The sequence below is a fragment of the Otolemur garnettii genome, unplaced genomic scaffold, assembly GCF_000181295.1.
Source record: "Otolemur garnettii isolate 467f Iridium unplaced genomic scaffold, OtoGar3 scaffold00089, whole genome shotgun sequence".
Classification (NCBI taxonomy): Eukaryota; Metazoa; Chordata; class Mammalia; order Primates; family Galagidae; genus Otolemur; species Otolemur garnettii.
Window position 1 is genome coordinate 4,320,671 of NW_003852484.1, and position 21,257 is coordinate 4,341,927.

Here is a 21,257-nt window from a genome sequence, read left to right on the forward strand (position 1 = left end):
ATACAGTTATATTTGTGATTAGGACTGCCCTTATCTAAAAAGCTGCTAATCCTTGAAGGGAAAAGATAAACACCAGCAACCTGCATTTTGGTTCTGCAACCAAAAGGCCTGGACAATGGGTACTCTTTTTCTAGAATGATTTCTTTGATGTTTATCTCTGAGATTAGAAAGTACCTTGCCAGTACTTACCTTTTAAGTTTCTTTTGCTTTTGGACAATGCCCCTGGCTTCAAGAACCCCATGAGTTTAACACTGAAGGCATTGAAGTGGTCTCCTTGCCGCCAAACACATCTCCGACCCAGCCTTTAGGTCAAGGGGTCATAAGGAACTTTAAGGCTTATTACGTATGGTACTCTATAGAAAGAATTGTCCATTCTATGGAAGAGAACCCCAATGGCACATCACGAAAGTCTGGGAGGATTATACGACAAGAGATGTCATCATTGTTATAGAAAAAGCTGTGAAGGCCATCAATCCCAAACTGGTAAATTTGTGCTGGGAGAAAATTATCTGTGTATTGTATGTAATTTCACAAGATTTATGACAGCCAATTGAAATTATGACAGAGATTGTGGATATGGCAAAAAAGGTGGAAATGAAGGGTTTTAAATTATGGCTTTTGGAGAATTTAAGAGCTACTAGACACCACGCCAGAGGAATTAACAGATGACTTGATGGAAATGAGGGCTTTTGAAAGAGTACCAGATGAAAAGGAAGATGTTGTAATAGAAGCAGTGCCAGAAAACAAATTGATATTAGACAATCTGGCAGAAGGGTTTTGATTATTCCAGACTGTTTTTGACTTCTTTTACAACATAGACCCTTCTATGATATGGGAACTAAAATTGAAGCAAATGGTGGAAGGATTAGTATTGTACAGAAACATTTTTTAGACAAATGAAAAAAGTCAGGCAGAAATTAACATGTTTCTGTAAAGTTATTTGGCTGTGCCTGCATCTCCTGCCACCTCTTACATCTCTGAGAAAACAAGGCCACCCCCTCCTCTTCCTTCTGCTCAAGCCTACGCAGCATGAAAGTGATGAGGATGAAGACTTTTGATGATCTATGTCCACTTAATGAATAGTAACAGATTTCCCTTATGATTTTTTTTGTTTTTGAGACAGAGTCTCACTTTGTCACCCTTGGTAGAGTACTGTGGCATCATAGCTCACAGTAACCTCAAACTCTTGGGCTCAAGAGATTCTCTTGCCTCAGCCTCCCAAGTAGTTGGGGCTAAGGGTGCCCACCACCATACCTGGCTATTTTTAGAGACAATGTCTCGCCCTGGCTCAGACTTGTCTGGAACCTGTGAGCTCCAATCCACCTGCGTCAGCCTCCCAGTGTGCTAGGATTACATGTGTGAGCTTCCGCACCCGGCCAAAATATGTTTATTTTTATGGAAAGTTTTATGAGTTCCAAAATCCAAGAGTCTGGGAAATTATTTAAGAAGATATGGTTTCTACATATAAGAAAGTTAATGTTTTACTGGGGGACAAGGTTACACATAACAGCAAAATACAGAAGTTGATTTAGATTAGTGGTAAAGAAGCTGGAATAATTTTCACAGAGAATTAGGCTCCTAGGTGATGCTAATACTACTGGTTGGTGAGTGCTAGGCATCAATATTTTAAAAGAAAGAAATCAATGGTGTTGACTTCTAGGCTTGGCGCCTGTGGCTCAAGTGGCTAAGGCGCCAGCCACATACACCTGAGCTGGCAGGTTCGAATCCCCAGCCCGCCCGCCAAACAACAACGGCTGCAACCAAAAAATAGCCAGGCGTTATAGTGGGGGCCTGTAGTCCCAGCTACGTGGGAGGCAGAGGCAGGAGACTCGCTTGAGCCCAGGAGTTGGAGGTTGCTGTGAGCTGTGATGCAACAGCACTGTACCCAGGGTGACAACTTGAGGCTCTGACTCAAATAAAAAAAAAAAAAAAAGATTTCTAGGTGATTATAATATAAACTGGTTTCTAAACCATTGCCCTGGTATTTAGCTGATTGTGATTTAGGCAAACAGTGTTTAAAAAGACCCAGCCGAAGGTGAACGGTATTGATGATTTTTTTTTGTGACAGGTTTGGTAAAACCTTCTGAATTCCCACCAGTAATGCTGGAACAAAAAGACCTTCTGGAAGTGATGGATCAGTTAAGACGTTTGCCTTCAGGACTAGACTCTGTATTACAGAAAACTGTACCATGGGGAGTAGCATTTCACCATGCAGGTATTTATAGTCTTATTAAGATACTCTCTCTAAAAATCTTCATACTGTCTTCATTTTAATGTTTATGCACAATTTTTTTCCTGTTAACCATACTTAATATTCTTAGATTTCCTTTTAAGAAATTGTACAGTTAAGATAAAACAAGGGTACAACCAACATGTTTAAGTTTACATAGCTTTATTTAATAGTCCCTTCCTTATCTGTAGAGGATATGTTACAGACCCCCAGTGGATGCCTGAAACTGCAGATAGTACCTACTCTTAAGTATACAGGCATATATCCCCTATTTTCCCTATATATACATATCTAAAGTAAATATTAATTTATTAATTAGGTTCAGCAAGAGATTAATAACAATAAAAAACAACAATTACAACACTAGACTGGCATCACTGCTCTTGGTTTTGGGGGCCATTATTAAATAAAATAAGAGTTACTTGATCACAAGCACTGTGATACTAGATCAGGTAACCAAGGTGGGTACTAAGTGACTAACAGGTAGATTGGGATACGCTGGACAAAGGAGTGATTCACATTGCAAGTGGGATAGAGCTTGATGCTGGGAGAGTTCATCATGTTACTCAGAAAGGGTACAATTTAAAACTTATGAATTATTTCTAGAATTTTCCATTTTATATCTTTAGACTGCATTTGATCATAGATAACTGAAACTAAAGAAAGTGAACCTGGATAAGGAGGGATTACTGTAGTATATAAATACTAGATAAAGGCTTTTTTGACCACTGGGGAAATGGGATTCTAAAACTGTTGCCTTTTCCTACTTTGTTTCCTTAAAATTTAGGTTAGGTTAGAGTGGTCAAGTTTATTCCACTCTGAATATCAAGTTTTATCTCAAGGAGTATTGAAATATTCTTACAAATATATCAAAATCAAATTAATTTTAGAAATTATCATATTACATTTGAAGAGGGCTAAAAGTACTTCAAAATCAAATGAATATGTGTTGAAAATTACAAAGATTTTGATAGTCATTGAATAGAACTTTCAGGAAGTAAGCTGTACATAGTCACACCATGTATGTGCTAAGGATAGGTTTGATGAAGTATATCCTTCTAAGGTTAGGAATTTAACTCTTTTAATTTAATTTTTTATCATGCTGTATGTAATTTTAAATACATTTTAAAATGTATGTAATATGCACATATTAAATATATAAATAATATGCCCTTTATCTTCATTGGATGTGTTCTAAGACCCCCGGTAGATGCCTGAAACCACAGTTAGTACTAAATCCTATACACTATATTTTTTTCTATACAATCATGTTATATAAGACAGTGTGTAAGTGTGGATATATTGGACAAAAGGATGATTCATATCCTGTGTAGTGTGGTATGCAATTTAAAGCTGAAGAATTATTTATTTGTAGAATTTTCCATGTAGTATCTTTGGTAGCAGTTGACTGTAGGTAACTAAAACGATGGAAAATGAAACCACAGATATGGATGGGGGAAACTACTGTATACACACACACACACTCAAATTGACATTGTATATAACTTACGACACATACAGAAAAAAATGAACACCTATGTATACAGCAATTCATTTAAATTTAATTTACACACTACAGCCCCAGTCCTTTTCATTTTTAAATAAAATTTAAAATAAGTCAGGTAAGTATATCTTCTATATGCTGTTTTTCATTTATTCATGTATTCATTTACCAAACATTTATGTCAAAAGTATTCCTGACCTCTGTGATGGATGGCCCTAAAGGTGCTATGGTGAATGAGTATATACTGTCAAGGAGTTCATTGTCTGCAAACAATAGTATCCTCCCCTTTTATAAATAAAGTTTTATTGGAATACAGTCATGCTCATTGTTATAATAGAGGTTATCTGTTTCACAGGAATAGGAAAAGTTTGCTAACCAATGAGACAGACGTGTACAAGGGGTAGCAGATTATATTCTTAGATAGAATCCAATGATTTTTTAACAATGGTTAAAAAAGTCTTTGAAGGTTTATAGCAGACTCTCAGATTCATTTTTAAGTGATCAAGTATAGTATTTCCATTGAATAGTAATGAATATGTCATAGCAAACTCCTCCTTTTTTAGGCCTTACCTTTGAAGAGAGGGATATCATCGAAGGAGCCTTCCGTCAAGGTCTCATTCGGGTCTTGGCAGCAACTTCTACCCTTTCTTCGGGGGTAAATTTACCTGCACGTCGTGTGATTATTCGAACCCCAATTTTTGGTGGCCGACCTCTAGATGTTCTTACTTACAAGCAGATGGTTGGTCGTGCTGGAAGGAAAGGAGTAGACACAGTGGGTAAGTTTGAAGTTAATTTTAATAGCATTGCTGAAAGACAGTATTAGTCTACTTGAAATTTGACTAGTGCCTGACAGCTGGTTTTCCCTTATGCTGTAGTTTTATGCAATGAACTAATGTTATCCTTCTGAATTCACTTAATATTTATAGTGAATGTCAATTATAATTTTCATATATCATCAACTGTTGATTTTTTACAAATGTAGAATTAAGATTTTCTTTTGTATACAATGAAATGATTTAATGTTATGCAAATCAAGATTACTTTATTGTTAGCTGGAAGATGAATTTTAATTCCCAAGTATAGTGTGTACTCTTTAGTGCTAATTAATTTTAATGGCTATTAGTTTGGCCTAGGTAACTGGTCTCAGCAATCAAACAGGGATGCTGAGAGCTGGAAAGTACTCTTTCACACTTTGGCATTAGGAACTTCACATGCTGTCTCTTTCTCTCAAAATTGGTGCTGGCTTTGAGCATATTTTTTTATTCCTTTTTATTTTCTTAACCTTATACCAGCCAGTTATGGTAATATTACTAATTATCCAAAGAAAACTTTTATCTTAAGTAATGGGGAAGAGGCTTGTTCAAATTAACTGTTAAATAGCAGCAAAAGTTGTTTCTTTTTTTTTTTGAGACAGAGCTTCAAGCTGTTGCCCTGGGTAGAGAGCTGTGGCATCACAGCTCACAGCAACCTCCAACTCCTGGGCTCAAGTGATTCTCCTGCCTCCACCTCCCAAGTAGCTGGGACCACAGGCACCTGCCACAACGCCTGGCTATTTTTTTTTTTTTGGTTGCAGCCATCATTGTTGTTTTGGCGGCTCAGGCTGGATTCGAACCCACCAGCTCAGGTGTATGTGGCTGGCACCTTAGCCGTTTGAGCCACAGGCACTGAGCTGCAAAAGTTGTTTCTAATCTGCTACATCATTCTGTATGTAACTAAATTGTTAGCCTTCTGATATTGAAGAACATTGGAAGGAACGTTATGGGGAACTTCATCTCTCTTCTCTTTTACATAATTAGATATTAAAAAAAATAGGCAAACAGTTTTATAGCTATGGAAGAGAAATGAGGAGATCTGGGAAAAAAGGTAAAATGTTAATGGGGAAATAGGCGGGATATTTTGGACACAAAAAGCTGGAAAATATATCGAGCAAGTGACTTTTAGTACATCCTCTCTTGTCGTATGTCTCCAAATACAGTTGATCCTCATTATATATAGATTCCATATATATAAGTGTGCCCACTTAATAGAATTTATTGAGAACCCCTAAAATCAATACCTCTGGGGAATTCATGGACATGGGCTGATCTGCTAAACAATTGGTCTTTCTGAGTGCGCTTTCCTTGCTGAAGCCGAGCAAGGCAATCCTCTGCCTTCTTGTTTCAGTTTAACATTTTTGCTATTTTTCTTGATGATCTTGCTGTTTAAAAGGACTGCCGAGCGTGTGTGCTGAAGTGCTATCTAATGTTTCTTAGTGCGTTAAGTCTGTGACATGCCTTTTGGAGAAAAGACATGGTAAGACAGGCTTTTTTCAGGCATGAATTATAGGACTGTTGGCTGTGAGCTGTTGCCATTAGTAAATCAGTGATAGTAGAAACTCCATAGTTAACCATCTCCCTACATTGACCACCTCCTTAAGTTGACCTAATTTTTGTAGCCCAGACATACAGCACATGTACTCATCAGTAAAGTAGGCCTACTTTCTTTGGTTGACCACCTCTGAATGTTGACCAGTTTGTTAGAGTCCTCCAGGGGTCTCATTTACAACCTACTTTTAGAGGTTCTACTGTATATTAAGTAAGGTGTCTTTAAATGGAAATACATGTAAAGCATGGTTTTGTATTGATTGATAAAAATGTTATTACTAGAAGCTTTTTTTAAATCTGTTTTCCCCAATAGCAGTGGTTCCATTGTTATTCAATATTAAGTGTTTGTGGCAGAAGTAGAATACAACTACCACAAATAACAAGAATTGACTATAATTTTTTAGTGACTAGTTAGAATATAAGTTCATTGCTGCAACAAAAGCCAGCAAATAGATATTCAAGGAAGGTAGAAGCTAATTTCTTTCTCATACGATGGTAAAATTGTGAGTAATCTGGGCATGATATGATGGCTGCAATGTGTGGACATAGTTTTTTCTATTTTGTTCTTCCATCTTCAGCAGTGTAGTTTCTACTTGTGGGATAAGACAGCTAGTACAGTCTGTCCCGTCTGCATTTCACCCAACAGAAAGGGGAGATGGAGAAGTAAAGGTCACGCCCTGCCCCTTAAAGCCACTGCTTAGAAGTTGCACATAGTTAGTTTTCCTCATATAAAGTTGGCTAAAACTTAGAGGTTCACTCCCCAATTGGAAGGGTGGCTAGGGAATATAATCTTTAGCTGAATGGCCATGTGCCCAACTAAAGTGTTTTATTAAAGGAAAGGATCATTGGTCTGCCTTTCTTTTAAGCACTAAACATTTTGGTCATTAAAACAAAACTTCCAATTTTATTGGTTTTTTCCTACCATTAGGCATCAGAGAAGTTTATCTAATTTCTTTTACTTTACCTACAAAATATGTGTATTACATGTATATGTTTAAAAAGAGTGAGAGGAAGAGATTAAGACACCCGTTTCCCATTCCTGTTTGCCTTGCCTGCTCTTGCCCAAAGGCTGATTTCTCATTAGACTCATAACTGGAGAATGGAGTTTAAGTTCATTTTACATAGATATGTTTCCCTTAGGGCCATAGGGTCTTTAAGTTAATGTAGATAAGATAAGGAGATCTTATTTGCCTTGCTATGTTAGCTTGTATTTATCGTAGGTAAAAAAATTGGAAGGTTGGTGTTTGGGCTAATTACCAAGTCTTAAATCATATAACATGCAAATAAGGAAAATATAATAACTTTATTTTTGAGGTTTTGAATATTTCTGAGCTTTTGATCCTGTGTACCATTCCATTTTCAGGGTGGCATATGAGTTACTTGGAACTTTAAGCTATTAGGGAATCTGGGAATATAGTGTTTCATATCCGCTATGGAGATTTAAATACTTAACGCTTTTTGTATTGTGTAGCATCTTTGTAACTTCTGTGCATTTGCAAATGATAGTAATATTTCCTGGATAGTAAGCACATGGTATTTTATTTAGATGATGTTTTAGTCATTCTGTTGATTATCTAAAACCTTCTAGTGCAGGATGATAGTGCTGTGTGCCAAGTGATTTACAAGTTCAACAGTCGGTAGTAAATGGTTTCATTCTATGGTAATGGATGAGACCTGAAATAGGTGGGAGCAGGAACCTGTACATATATGCTGACATTTATTTGGACATTTTCATGAATCTTGCCTATCTTAAAAATTGGAAGCCCATTTTATCGAAGAATCAAAGCCTGGAAAACCTTTAAGCCATTCAAAAGGGTTTGTTGTCTTGCTACTGGTATAGTTGATGCATTTTCTAGGTAAAAAAAAATTTTTTTTGAGACAGTTTCACTTTGTCGTGCTTGGTAGAGTGCCATGGTGTTATAGCTCACAGCAGCTTCAAACTCTCTGTCTCAGGCAATTTTCTTGCTTCAGTCTCCTGAGTAGTTGGGACAATAAGTGTCTGCTACAATGCCTGGCTATTTTAAAAGGCAAAGTCTTGCTCTGGCTCAGGCTGGTCTTGAACCTGTGAGCTCAGGCAATCCACCTCCCTTGGCCTCCCAAGTGCTGGAATTACAAGTGTTAGCCACCGCACCTGGCCTAGGTAATTTTTTTGTTTTAAGTTAGACTTTTTGTAGCTGTTGCAAAAGCCAGGTGATTTATTTTATTTTATTTTATTTTTATTTTTATTTTAAGACAGAGTTGTCCTCGGTAGAGTGCTGTGGCATCACAGCTCACAGCAACCTCAAACTCTTGGTCTTAAGTGATTCTCTTGCTTCAGCCACCCAAGTAGCTGGGACTACAGGCGCCCACCACAATGCCCGGCTATTTTGTTGTTGTTTTTGCAGTTGTCATTATTGTTTAGCTGCCCTGGCTGGGTTCGAACCTTCCAGACTTGGTGTATGTCGCTGGTACCCTAACCTACACTGAGCTGTGGGTGCCAAGCCAAGGTGATGTATTTTATATGTTTTTTTTTTAATTGGAAATTGACAAATTATAATTACATATATTTATCGAGTACAGAGTGATGCCATACATATACAATGTGGAATGACTAGATTAATCTAATTAACCTAACCATCACCTCAAATACTTATTTATTTGTCCTTTAATGAAATATTGTGCTCTTTGACCAGTATCTCCCATTTCCCCCACTCCATAGCCTCTGGTATTTACCAAAATTCTACTCTCTCCTTTTCTATATCCAGTTTTTTTTAGATTCTACATATGAATTGAGAAAGTGTGATATTTGTCTTTTGTGCCAAGCCTATTTCATTTAGCATAATGTGCTTCAAATTCATCCATGTTGTTCTAGACAATGTAATTTTCCTCTTTTTAAGGCTGAGTAGTATTCTATCATGTATATACATACCACATTAGGTCATTTATCCATCGATACACGTGTATGTTGATTTTATAACTTGGCTATTGTGAATATTGCTACAGTAAACGTGGGAGTGCAAATATCTCTTTGACATACTGATTTCAAATTCTTTGGGTATATACCCATAAGTGAAATTGCTGGGTTATATGTAACTCTATTTTCAGTTTTTTGAGGAACCTCTGTGCTGTTTTTTTCATAATGGTCATATTAATTTATATTCCCACTGACAGTATACAAAGGTTCCTTTCCCCATATCCTTGCCAACAATTGTTATCTTCTATCTGTTTCATAATAGCTATTCTGTTTGGTGTAAGGTAATATCTCTTTGTGGTTTTAATTTGAATTTCCCTAATGATTAGAGATATTAAGAATTTTTTTCATGCATTTATTGGCCATTATTAAGTGTCTTCTTTTGAGAAATTTCTATTAGGTCTCTTAATAGTGTCTCATAATTGTAGTAGACTTTTGTCACTTATTTTTCTTTTTGCTTCTCTGAGTGAATAGTTTCAAATATTCTGCCTTTGAGCTCATTGATTCTTTTTTATTGAATCTACTGTTGAAGATTTCTATTGCATTTTCAGCTCATTCATTATATTCTTAATTTCTAAAATTTCCATTTTTTTAAAAAATTGTTTTCGTATTTATTTGTCATACTTCTCATTTTGTCCATGTATTATTTTTCTAAATTTTATTTATTTTTTTATTCATATATCCATGTAGTTCACTGAACTTCTTTAAGCAAATTATTCTGAATTCTTTGTCATTTCATATACACATAGCTCCATTTTTTTAGGGTTCATAGATGGAGTTTGTTAGTTTCTTTTGAAGGTGTTATGATCCCTTGATTCTTTGTAATCATATGTCTTTGTGTTGGTATCTTCATATTTGAAGAGATAGACACTTCTGGCTTTTAAAGGGGTAGACCTTTACTAATTAGTCTAGCTTATGATTCTGGATGGGCTACATGGGGAACCTGTAGCATTAAGGAAACTTGTAACCTTCTTGGTCCTTAAGTGTGGCCTTTTGAGTGAATCCAAATTTTACGTAACAAATCCTTTTATTAAAAGGGGTGCAGCAGAGAAAGATGAAGTTTTACTTGCCTCCTTTGGGTGTTTAAGAAAGGACTTTGAAATCAGAAGGCCACAGGTTCCCCCACCCCTACCCCCTACTCCAGTAGGCAGAGATTGCTTTTGGGATCTCTAGATAGTTGGGCTACTCTGAATTTGGGTGGGTCTGCTGGTTGGGCTCCACTGGCAGGTAAGACCACTGGCTGAGCTCTGCAATCAGGCAGAGTTGCTGGCTGGGCACTGGAATCCCCTCTGATCAGGCTGGGCTCCAAGGTATAGTCCTTGGCCAGGTCATACCCCTATTTAAGATCTGCACTTGAACAGTGTTTTAGGCTAGGCCTGGAGGTTAGGTAGAGTTGCTGTTCCAGATCACCAGTACTAGCTCCTATGCTTAGAAGAAAAAATAGATTTAACAGGTGAAAAGGCATATAAACTTTATTTGAGGTGAATATTTTAATTTTTATGTACATGGAGGCCTCTGAAAAAAAGAATTGAAGACCTAAAAAGCTATTAGACTTTTATAACATCTCATATAAAATGAGGATCATATATAACATCTTAACAATGAGCAATAAATTGTGAAGAAGTGACAAGACAAAGAAAAAGGTGATTGGACTTCTAGGGGCAAGAAATTGTGAGATGATAAATATATGGGGGAAGCTAATGGAAGGCAAGGATTATTTTAGTAGTGGGTGTTTGTGCCGACCCATCTCAGAACTGATACTGTCTCCAGTAATGAGGATTGTTCTAGTATGGGAGAGTGGAGGGGAAACATCTTCACAAAGGGGAGTTTAGTTTTGTTTTTAGGCAGATAAGGAAAGGATAGAGTTCCCAGAAGCTTTTAGCTCAAAATAATCTTTATGCTAGAGTGGTGTATTTTGGGGTATTAGCATATTCTGAATTTCCTCCTGTCCAAAGTTCAAAAAATTAAAAATATTATAGCTATAATTTTATTACCGTAACAACCACTACCATCTTATCTCTTTTTAAACAAATAAAGACAAATTAAATTCTCCCCTATTAGGTATCTTAGGGAAATGTGGAATTTTGGATTTTGTAAATGCATGTCTTTGTATTTTAGGTGAGAGTATCTTAGTCTGTAAGAATGCTGAGAAATCGAAAGGCATGGCTCTCCTTCAGGGATCTCTAAAACCTGTTCGCAGCTGTCTGCAAAGACGAGAAGGAGAAGAAGTAACTGCTAGCATGATACGAGCTATTCTGGAGGTAAGAAAGTTCACTAAATTACCATTTGTTCTTATACAGCTGAAGTAAAATTGAAGTCTGTGAAAATCTTATCTTTGTGTTTTTTATAAGATTATTATACTTATAGCCTTCTGAAGTCTGAATCTTTATTTGTTTTTATATATATGTGAATTTGTGTGTGCAGTTGACCCTTGGACAACACAGGTTTGAACTACATAGGTCCACTTACATGTGGATTTTCTTCTGTCTCTGCCATGTCTGAGATAGCAAGACCAACCCCTCCTTTTTCTTCTCCTCCTCAGCCTCCTCAACATGAAGATGGTAAGGATACAGAACTTTATGATGATTTACTTCTACTTAGTGAATAGTAAAAATATTTTCCTTATAATTTTCCTAATATTTCCTTTTATATATGGCTTACTTTATTGTAAGAATACATTATATAATACATATAACTTACAAAATATGTATTAATTATCTATATTATTGATAAGACTTCCAGTCAACAGTAGGCTATTAGCAGTTAAGTGTTTTGGAAGTCAGAAGTTATATGCAGATTTTCAACTTCACTGGGAATTGGTACCCCTAACCCTCGTGTTGTTCAGTGGTCAACTGTATATAGCTATATATATGCTTATATCTATATTTATGTTAATATGTAATTATTATATTTCCTTGAGTTTAATACAGCTAGTGTTATATCAGTCCATGTCAAAACAGTGATTAAAGGCCAATTGCCAGATAACTCTCTTTTATTTTTTCTCATTTTTGAATTTAAAGAAAAGGTGACAAAGATGGATCCTATTTTCTCCATCCAGGTACTACCTGTTGACATTAAAATAAAATCAAGGTACACATATACATGACTAGAAGTTTCTGATGATACAGAAAAATCTAAAGTAAAAAATAAAACCTCCTTCTATTTAGAGTCCTCAAAGATAACCCCTGTTCAGTGTTTCATATGTCCATTCAGAAGGGTTTTCTGTGCATGTACCAGAATGCCTTGCTATTCAGCTTGCTACTAGTGCTGGTACTAGTACCCATACTCTTTTTTTCCCCCTTCAGCTTTCAGTTTGGATAAAAAAGAAAATACTTGATGATATAGGTAAGATGTAAAAAGAAGGCATTTTTATACACTACTGAAATTCTTTTGGAGGGTAACTGGGCCATGCCTCCTAAAATTAAAAATGTACATATCCATTTATCTAGCAGTTTCATATCTAAAAATCATAACTAGGGAATAAAATATGTGACATTACATCAAATTACATGTTTGGGAATGTTTGTCATAGCACTATTAGTAATTTATAAAAATTGGAAAAATCTGTAATGCTATTAATGCTTAACAAATTATGGTGAAATGATGCTTTGTGGTTATAAATGAGATGGTTCTTTTTATGATGATTTGATATGTGCCCAATATATATTAAGTAAAAGAAGGCAAAGGGCAAATTAGTATATAAAATAGGATAGTTATAGGAAAAATGATAATCCACAGAACACAACTGACTTTTTTTGCACTTATTCCCACTTCTCTGGGTGGGAGATATTGAATAGTAGCATTCTTACATGTTCATATATTGAGGAGGAAGAATGAAAAGAATTGATTGATTCAGGGACATGAGCCATCACTACCTCTCATTTCTTTTCTTTTTTTTTTTTTCTTTTTGAGACAGAATCTCATTCTGTTGCCCAGGTTAGAGTTCTGTGGCATCATCATAGCCCACAGCAAACCTCAAACTCCTGGGTTCAAGCAATCCTCTTGCCTGAGCTTCCCAAGTAGTTGAGATTACAGGTACCTGCTAGTATGCCCAGTTAATTTTTTTATTTTTAGCAGAGATGGATTCTTTTACTCAGGCTGGTCTCGAATCCTAAACTCAGGCAATCCTCCCATTTTGGCCTCTTAGAGTGTTAGGATTACAGGTGTTAGGCACCAACCCTGGCCCATCTTTTTTTTTTTTTTTTTTTAATAACAGAATTAACTAACTACTTTTAGGGAGAACTTTTCATGTTGTCATTAGGTATTATCCACAATTATAATGAGTGATGATGGAAGAGTTAATTTAAACAGTCTCTACATCAAGATTCTGAGACTGTTTTAAGAGAATAAAATCACTATTTCTTTCATATCAAGAGGACCTGCATGCCTTATTAAAAATTTATAGAAATCTCAAATATCTTCTATCAGATAATAGTTGGTGGAGTGGCAAGTACATCAGAAGACATGCAGACTTATGCTTCTTGCACATTTTTGGCTGCAAGTATGAAGAAAGGGAAGCAAGGAATTCAGAGAAATCAAGATTCTGTTCAACTCGGAGCAATTGAAGCCTGTGTGATGTGGCTATTAGAAAATGAATTTATCCAGATGACAGAAGCCAGTGATGGAACAGAAGGTAATTGTGATTCCTCAGTTACAGCATATTCACATTTTTTATCTTTAGTGACTTAGAATGTGTAAGACTGTTCAGTAAAAGGAAATTGACTCTTCAGGTAGTATAAAAGGACATTGATTTTTCAAGCAGTGTTTCAAGTTGTTTTTAATAAGTCAGTGTTGTGTTCCGCAACTTCAGTTAATTAGCATAGAACCTGCTTATACATTTCCATGCATTGTATAAGGCACTATTTGTAAGTAAAATCTTTCAGCTGAAAGGGTTAACTATGGCATACAGGAAGATAATGTTTTGTTTTATTTTATTTTTAACATGTGCTCCCCTATTTTTCCACCCTACGCTCAAATCAGGAAAGGTGTATCATCCAACACATCTTGGCTCGGCTACTCTTTCTTCTTCACTTTCTCCAACTGATACTTTAGATATTTTTGCTGACCTTCAAAGAGCAATGAAGGGCTTTGTTTTAGAGAATGACCTTCACATTGTCTATCTGGTAAGTTCTGTTTTCTTAACAATTATGTTTTTAAAAATGGGAGAAAAAATATATGTGAAATCCTGAACAGCAAAGATATCTTTCCTAAAGGAACCTCTTTTCTGTTTTCCTCGAGTGAGTAATGTTGGGAATAGAGAAGAGAAGAGAAGAGAATTGTTTCAAAGTAATAAGCTAGAGACCATTTAATCTATTTTTTTCCAGCCTCCTTTCAAAAAAGATTATAGGTAGCTTATAAGAAATATAGATAAGAAATATACATAAGAAGTATATTTTTTTACAATATAGAAAAGAACAGCAAGGGACAATGAGATACAAGAAATTAAAGATGAGACCATAATTTAAAACTCAAGCAAAAGTTGGTTTATAAACATGCATGCTGTTAAGTCATGTACAGTTGCTGTTGCCAACTTTGATTCTGAGATTTCCAGCAACTAATTCAAAGAGGGATTAGTCTCAATATTCATAAGATAAAAAGTAAAACCAGTTTAGGAAAAATACTGATCTCATTAAGAGAAATTTAGTCCTAAAAATATATTTGGGGTCTGGGCATGGTGGCTCACGCCTGTAATCCTAACACTCTGAGAGGAAGAGGTGGGTGGATTGCCTGAGCTTCTGGGTTTGAGACCAGCCTGAGCCAGAGCGAAACCCTGTCTCTAAAACTAGCTGAGCGTATGGGTGCCTGTAGTCTTAATCTACTTGGGAGACTGAGGCAAGAGGATTACTTGAGCCCAAGAGTTTGAGGTTGCTGTGAGCCATGATGCCACAGCACACTACCAAGGGTGACGAAGTAAGACTCTGTCTCAAAGAAAAGATACTTTGGGAGTAATATTATTGACTTGATCTCTATAATAAAATGCAATAAGAAATTTTAAAAGTTTTTTACATCGGATAATTCTCCATAAGTACTATTCCTTCTAACAAAGATTTGGACAAGAATTGGATAAAGTAGAATTTTTTTTTTTTTTTTTTTTTGTTTGAGACAGTTTCACTTTGTTGCCCTCTTGGGCTTGAGCAATCCTCTTGCCTCAGTTTTTCTATTTTTAGTAGAGATGGGGATCTCGCTTTTGCTCAGGCTGGTCTTGAACCATGAGCTCAAGCAATCTACCTGCCTTGGTCTCCTAGAGTGCCAGGATTATAGGTATGAGCCACTGCACCCAGATGGATAAAGTAGAATTTGAGGTCATGTTATCTGGCAAGAATCTGACCAGAAATAATAATTTTGTTTTCAAAGGGCAGATTTATGCATTTTGATAACAAAGTGAGGGAAATGGATAAAATTATAACTCTTGTTAGGATGAAGAAGATTTATCAGAAAATGTTTCAATAAAAAACAGTATATAGTGAGCAAAGGAGAAATGTGTAGACAATATTAAAGTCTTTTTCCTCACAAATGTGCATAAGTGGGTGATATACCTAATAGGTTCAAAATTTTATGCCATAGAGTGTGGCTAGGAGGAATTTCAAAGTAGGTTTTACAAATTGTCTATCCTGGCCTTAAAAATAAGTGCCATATATTTACAGTAACTAAGATTATGGGCTCTGGGGTAAGACTACCTTAGTTTAACTTTTGGCCTCATTACTTTATAACTGTATAGCTTTGAATGAGTATTTAACTTTTCTTAAGATTCTGTTTCCTCATTTGTAAAATGGAGATAACAATACTTATCTCAAGGTTGATAGTTTTTATGAATGTTTCATATCTTAAATATTTTAAAAATATTATTTATTATTTCTAGTAAATTCACTCATAAAATTATATAAAGTTATTTGCCAAATTACCTAAGTGCCCTTCTTCCCTAAAGACTGATGGTGGGAATTGGTGAGCTGAATGCTTGTTAGTTGTCGCTTGTCCTTCTCTCACCATTGGAGCTGTATGCCCTTTGAGAGTTAGTTGTGTTTGTTCCCAAACTTGTTTATGCCATTTTACATCTGTGAAAATTAGGTTGATTTGCAAGTTACTTAAAAAAAATGCTGATAAAAAATATGAAATTATAGAAGATTAAACATCATACTTACTACAACAGCCACCAATATCATAAGTCATCTGAGGAATTACTGAGAACAAGACTTTCTCCTGGCAAGCCTGGAAATCTCTTGTGACTTGGAAGGCAAGCCATCAAGTAACTCAGTAATCCTGGAGGAGCAAAGTTCAGTGATGTAGTAGTAAGGCTATTGTTAAATATTAAGCATTTTATGACAGTTCCGTAACGGATTAGTGGAGAAAAATTGCATATAGTATTTTGAGAGATCATTTCCTTACCACCCTTGAAGATCATTTCCTTGAGTACATACTCTCTTGGCACCTATGAGATCATTTCCCCTGAGCACGCAGCCCTGCATGTCTTTGTTTAGTAATCTTTCCACTTATTATGTATCTTCTCAATAAAAGGACTCTGCAAGAAGTGCTCAGGGCTAGTCATCTCTTGCAGCGTGTACTGTCAATCTATGTCTTGACAGGATAAAACCCAGAAGTATATTGCTCAGAGATTATTTTGTAGTTATCTTTAATTTCTCACTTTACTTTAAAAAACAAACTAGACTTCTTAGACAATGTGTTGTTGATATGCTTTAACTCAGAAAACAATAGTAAGTTCTGATCAACAGACTTAAGCTCAGAAGGCCTTGACCCTTGCTCATAATATTGGCAAGTAACTATACATTATGCGTTTATGTTTTAAGTTAAATAAAACATTTAGAGTCTGTATCACTTTAATTTTTTGAATATTTACAACATTTACATGATCCAAAAATCAGAACTATATAAAAAGGAATAGTCGGAGAAGTCTGTCTCTTGGATGTCGTTCCCATGTACCTTCCACACATGACTGTTAGCATTTATTTATTTATTTATTTATTTTTGAGACAGAGTCTCACTATGTGGCCTTCAGTAGAGTGCGGTGGCATCACAGCTCACAGCAACCTCAAACCCTTGGGCTTAGGCATTCTCTTGCCTCAGCCTCCCAATTAGCTGGGACTACAGGCACCCGCCACAATGCCTGGATATTTTTTTTGTTGTTGTTGTTGTCATTGTTGTTTGGCAGGTCCTAGGGGCTGGGTTCGAACCTGCCATATCTGATGTATGTGACTGGTGCCCTAGCCGCTGAGCTACAGGCATTGAGCCTGTATTTTTGATTGTAGTTTTAATTTACATTTTTTATGTTATGAGTAAATTTGTACATTTTCCGCATATGTTGAAGGAATTATCTCATGTTAACTGACTGACATCTTTTTTTATTTTGGGGCATCTTACTCATAAAAAGAGATATATTTCTATCTGTCTCAGTTTATTTTTTGGGTTTTCAGGAGCCTTTTGAAGATTTTTTTCTTGGAGATTTTGGGTATTTGTTTTGAACAACTTTATTATGACAGAATTCACATACCTTGCCCTTTACAGTGTACATGTCAGTGATTTTTCATATACTCACAGAGTTGTAACATCATCACCAATATGTAATTTCAGAACATTTTTATCACCCCCAAAAGAAACCTTTTACCCGTTAGCCATCACTCCCATTTTCCTCCAACCTCCTCATCTCCCCCAGCCCTAGGTAACCATTAATACCCTAAATTTGCTTTTTGTTTCTATAGACTTTCCTGATATGTGGTCCTTGATGACTGTTTTCTCACACTTAGATAATGTTTTAAAAGTTCATCTATGTTGGCTCGGCGCCTGTGGCTCAAGTGACTAAGGTGCCAGCCACATACACCTAAGGTGGCGGATTCGAATCCATCCCAGGCCCACCAAAACAACAATGACGGCTGCAACCAAAAAATAGCCGGGCGTTGTGGCAGTTGCCTGTGGTCCCAGCTACTTGGGAGGCTGAGGCAGGAGACTCACTTGAGCCCAGGAGTTAGAGGTTGCTGAGAGCTGTGATGGCACAGCACTCTACCCAGGGGGACAGCTTGAGGCTCTGTCTCCAAAAAAAAAAGTTCATCTATGTTATATAGTATGTATCAATATTTAAGTCTTTTTTATTTCCTGAATGATATTCCATTATGTGGATGACTACATTTTATCTATCCATTCATCAGTTAAAGGGCATTTGGGTCTTTCCACTTTTTGGCCATTATAAATAATGCTGCTGTGAATATTTGTATACAAGTTTTGGCATGGATTTATGTTTTGAATTCTTTTGCTATATTCCTAGGAGTTGAATTGCTGAATCACATGATAACATTTTTGAGGAACTGCCAAATTCTTTTTCAAAGTGGCTGCATAATTTTATACTCCCATTGATAATGTACAAGGATTCCTATTTTTCCACATCCACTCTAATGCTTGTCTTTATTTGCCCTTTTTTGAATATATTCTAGTGAGCATGAAAATTATCTCATTGTGGTTTGGATTTGTATTTCTCTAATGGTTAATGATGTTGAGTATCATGTGCTTCTTGAAATGCCTGTTCATATGTAATATTCTGACCAGTTTTAAAATCGAGTGATAAAAATTCATTATATATTCTGGATACAGGTCTATATGTGATTTGTAAATATTTTCTTTTCTGTGTGTTGTCTTTTAGTGTTATTGATGATGTCTTTGGAAGCTCAAAAGTTTTAAATTTTGATCTTGTCCTATTATCAATATTTTTTTCCTTTTGATCATACTTCCGGTGTTTTATATATAAGAATCTATTATGTAACCCACTGTCATAAAGGTTTACTCATATTTCTTCCTAAGGATTTTGCAGTTTTAGCTCTTATGTTCAAGTATATGATTCACTTCATTTAGTTTTTATCTCTGGTGCAAAGAAGGGGATTAACTTCTTTCCTTTGCATATGCATATCCCGGTATCTCAGCATGTTTTGCTGAAAACAGAATTCTTTCTTCATTGAATTGAAAACCAATTGACTATAGACTTGAGGGTTTATTTCTGGACAGTTTTATTTCATGGTTCCATGTATCTGTCCTTATGCTACTATCATACTGTTTTGGTTACGGTAGCTTGGTAGAAAGTTTTGGAATCAGGAAGTGTGAGTTCTTCAACTTTGTTATGTTTATTCAAGATTTTTTTCATTATCCTGGGTCCATTGCATTTTGGCATGAGTTTTAGGATTACTTTGTTGATTTCTGCAAAGAAGCCACCTAGATTTTAATAGGTATTGTGTTGAATATGTAGATCAATTTGGGAATATTGTCATTTTAATAATATTAAGTCTTCTGATCCATGTACATGGTCTGTCTTTTTTATTTATGTTGTCTTTAATTTTTTTTTTTAACAATTTTTATAGTTTTCAGAGTACAAGTTTTAGACTTCTTTTGTTAAATTTATTCCTAAGTATTTTACTCTTTGAAACTTCTTTTTCCTGTATCTATTATAAATGGAATTCCTTTCTCAGTCTCATTTTCAGAATGTTTACTGAAGTATACTGGAAAAGATTTTTTTTGGTATATTGATCTTGTATCCTGCAACCTATTGAATTTGTTTATTAATTCAAGTAGTATTTCAGTATATTCTTTAGGATTGTCTATATACAAGAGCATGCCATCTGCAAGGGGAGATAGTTTTGCTTCTCCTTTCCAATATGGATATCTTTTATTTCTCTTTACCTAATTAATTGCCATGGCTATAAAATGTGGAGGAGAGGCAGACGTTTGTCTTGTTTCTGATCAGAGAGGGAAAACACTTTGTTTTTCACCAACAAATATGATATTAGCTGTGAGCTTTTTTGCGGGTTACTTTTATCAGGTTTCCTTTTGTTTCTGGTTTGTCATGTGTTTTCATCATGAAAGGTTGTGATATTTTGTCAAGAGCTTTTCTGCCTCTATTGAGACCACCATGTCTTTTTTGTTTTATTACTATTTTACATGTTTTATTGCTATAGTCTATTACATTAATTAATCATTGGATATCATAAAAATATTTTTAAAATTCTGGATAATTCTCACTTGTTCGTTATATAATCCTCTTAAATATTGCTGGATTTGATTTGCTAGTATTTTGTTGAGAATTGTTGCATCTATATTCATGAGATATATTGGTCTGTAATTCTCTTTTCTCATGGTATCTTTGTTTGGTTTTGGAGTAATATTAACTTCATGAAATGAATTAGGATGTGTTTCTTCCTCTTCTAGTTTTTTGGAGGAATTCATGAAGGATAGTTGTGAATTCCTGTTTAAGCCTCAGGGAAATTTTACCACTCAAGCCATCTGGACCTGGACTTTTCTTTAGATTAAATTTGTTGATCACTAATTAAATCTGTTTACTTGTTAGAAGTTTCTTTAGATTTTTCTTTCTTACATCAGTTTATGTGTTTTCAGGATTTGCTCATTTTATCTTGATTATCTCATTTGTTGGCATTCAGTTGTTCATAATATTTCCCTATAATCTTTTTTATTTTTGTCAATCTGGTAGTGGTGTTCCCTCTGCCATTCTTGATTTTTTTTTTCTTTCTTTTTGAGACAGAGTCTCACTTTGTTGCCCTCAGTAGAGTGCTGGGGCATCACAGCTCATAGCAACCTCAAATTCTTGGCCTCAAGTGATTCTCTTGTCTTGGCCTCTTGAGTGGCTGAGATTACAGGTGTCCACCATAACAGGCTAATTTTTTTAGAGACAGGGTCTTGTTCTTGGCTCAGGCTGGTCTTGAACTCCTGAGCTCAAGCAATCTACCTGCCTCAGTCTCTCGGAGTGCTAGGATTAGAGGTGTGAGCCACCGCACTCGGCCTCATTCCTAATTTTAATAATTTGGATCTTCTCTCTTCATTTCTTGATCAGTGTAGCTAAAGGATTTTCAATTCAATCTTTCCTATTTTTGTTTAGTTGATTTCCTCTATAGTTTTTTTTTTACTATTTCTTAAATTTCTGTTTATTAGTTTTTTCTTCTTCTTTTGCGTATACTTAGCACTTCTGTTGACAGTGTTTTAGGTGGAAGATTAGAATATTGAAGTCTTTCTTTTTTTAATATAGGCATTTATAGCTATAAATTTCCCTCAGAGTACTACTTTTACTACATCTTGTTAAGTTTTGGTATATGTTTTCATTTTCCATGTTCACTTATTTTAAGGTCCTTTGTAATTTCTTTGTGAATTCTGGTCTGACCCATTGTTACTTAGTCATGAGTTGTTTAATTTACAATTTTTTTTTTTTTT

At 35.5% G+C, this 21,257-nt stretch overlaps 1 protein-coding gene across 1 annotated transcript in view; it reads left to right on the forward strand.

Moving 5' to 3' along the window:
• Positions 1-21,257, forward strand: part of POLQ (DNA polymerase theta) — a 128,460-nt gene that overhangs the window by 20,615 nt on the left and 86,588 nt on the right. Inside the window, 5 exon segments of the mRNA XM_003795084.1 lie at positions 2,069-2,215; positions 4,298-4,510; positions 11,166-11,308; positions 13,476-13,680; positions 14,028-14,170. Coding sequence (XP_003795132.1) covers positions 2,069-2,215; positions 4,298-4,510; positions 11,166-11,308; positions 13,476-13,680; positions 14,028-14,170 — 851 coding nt within the window.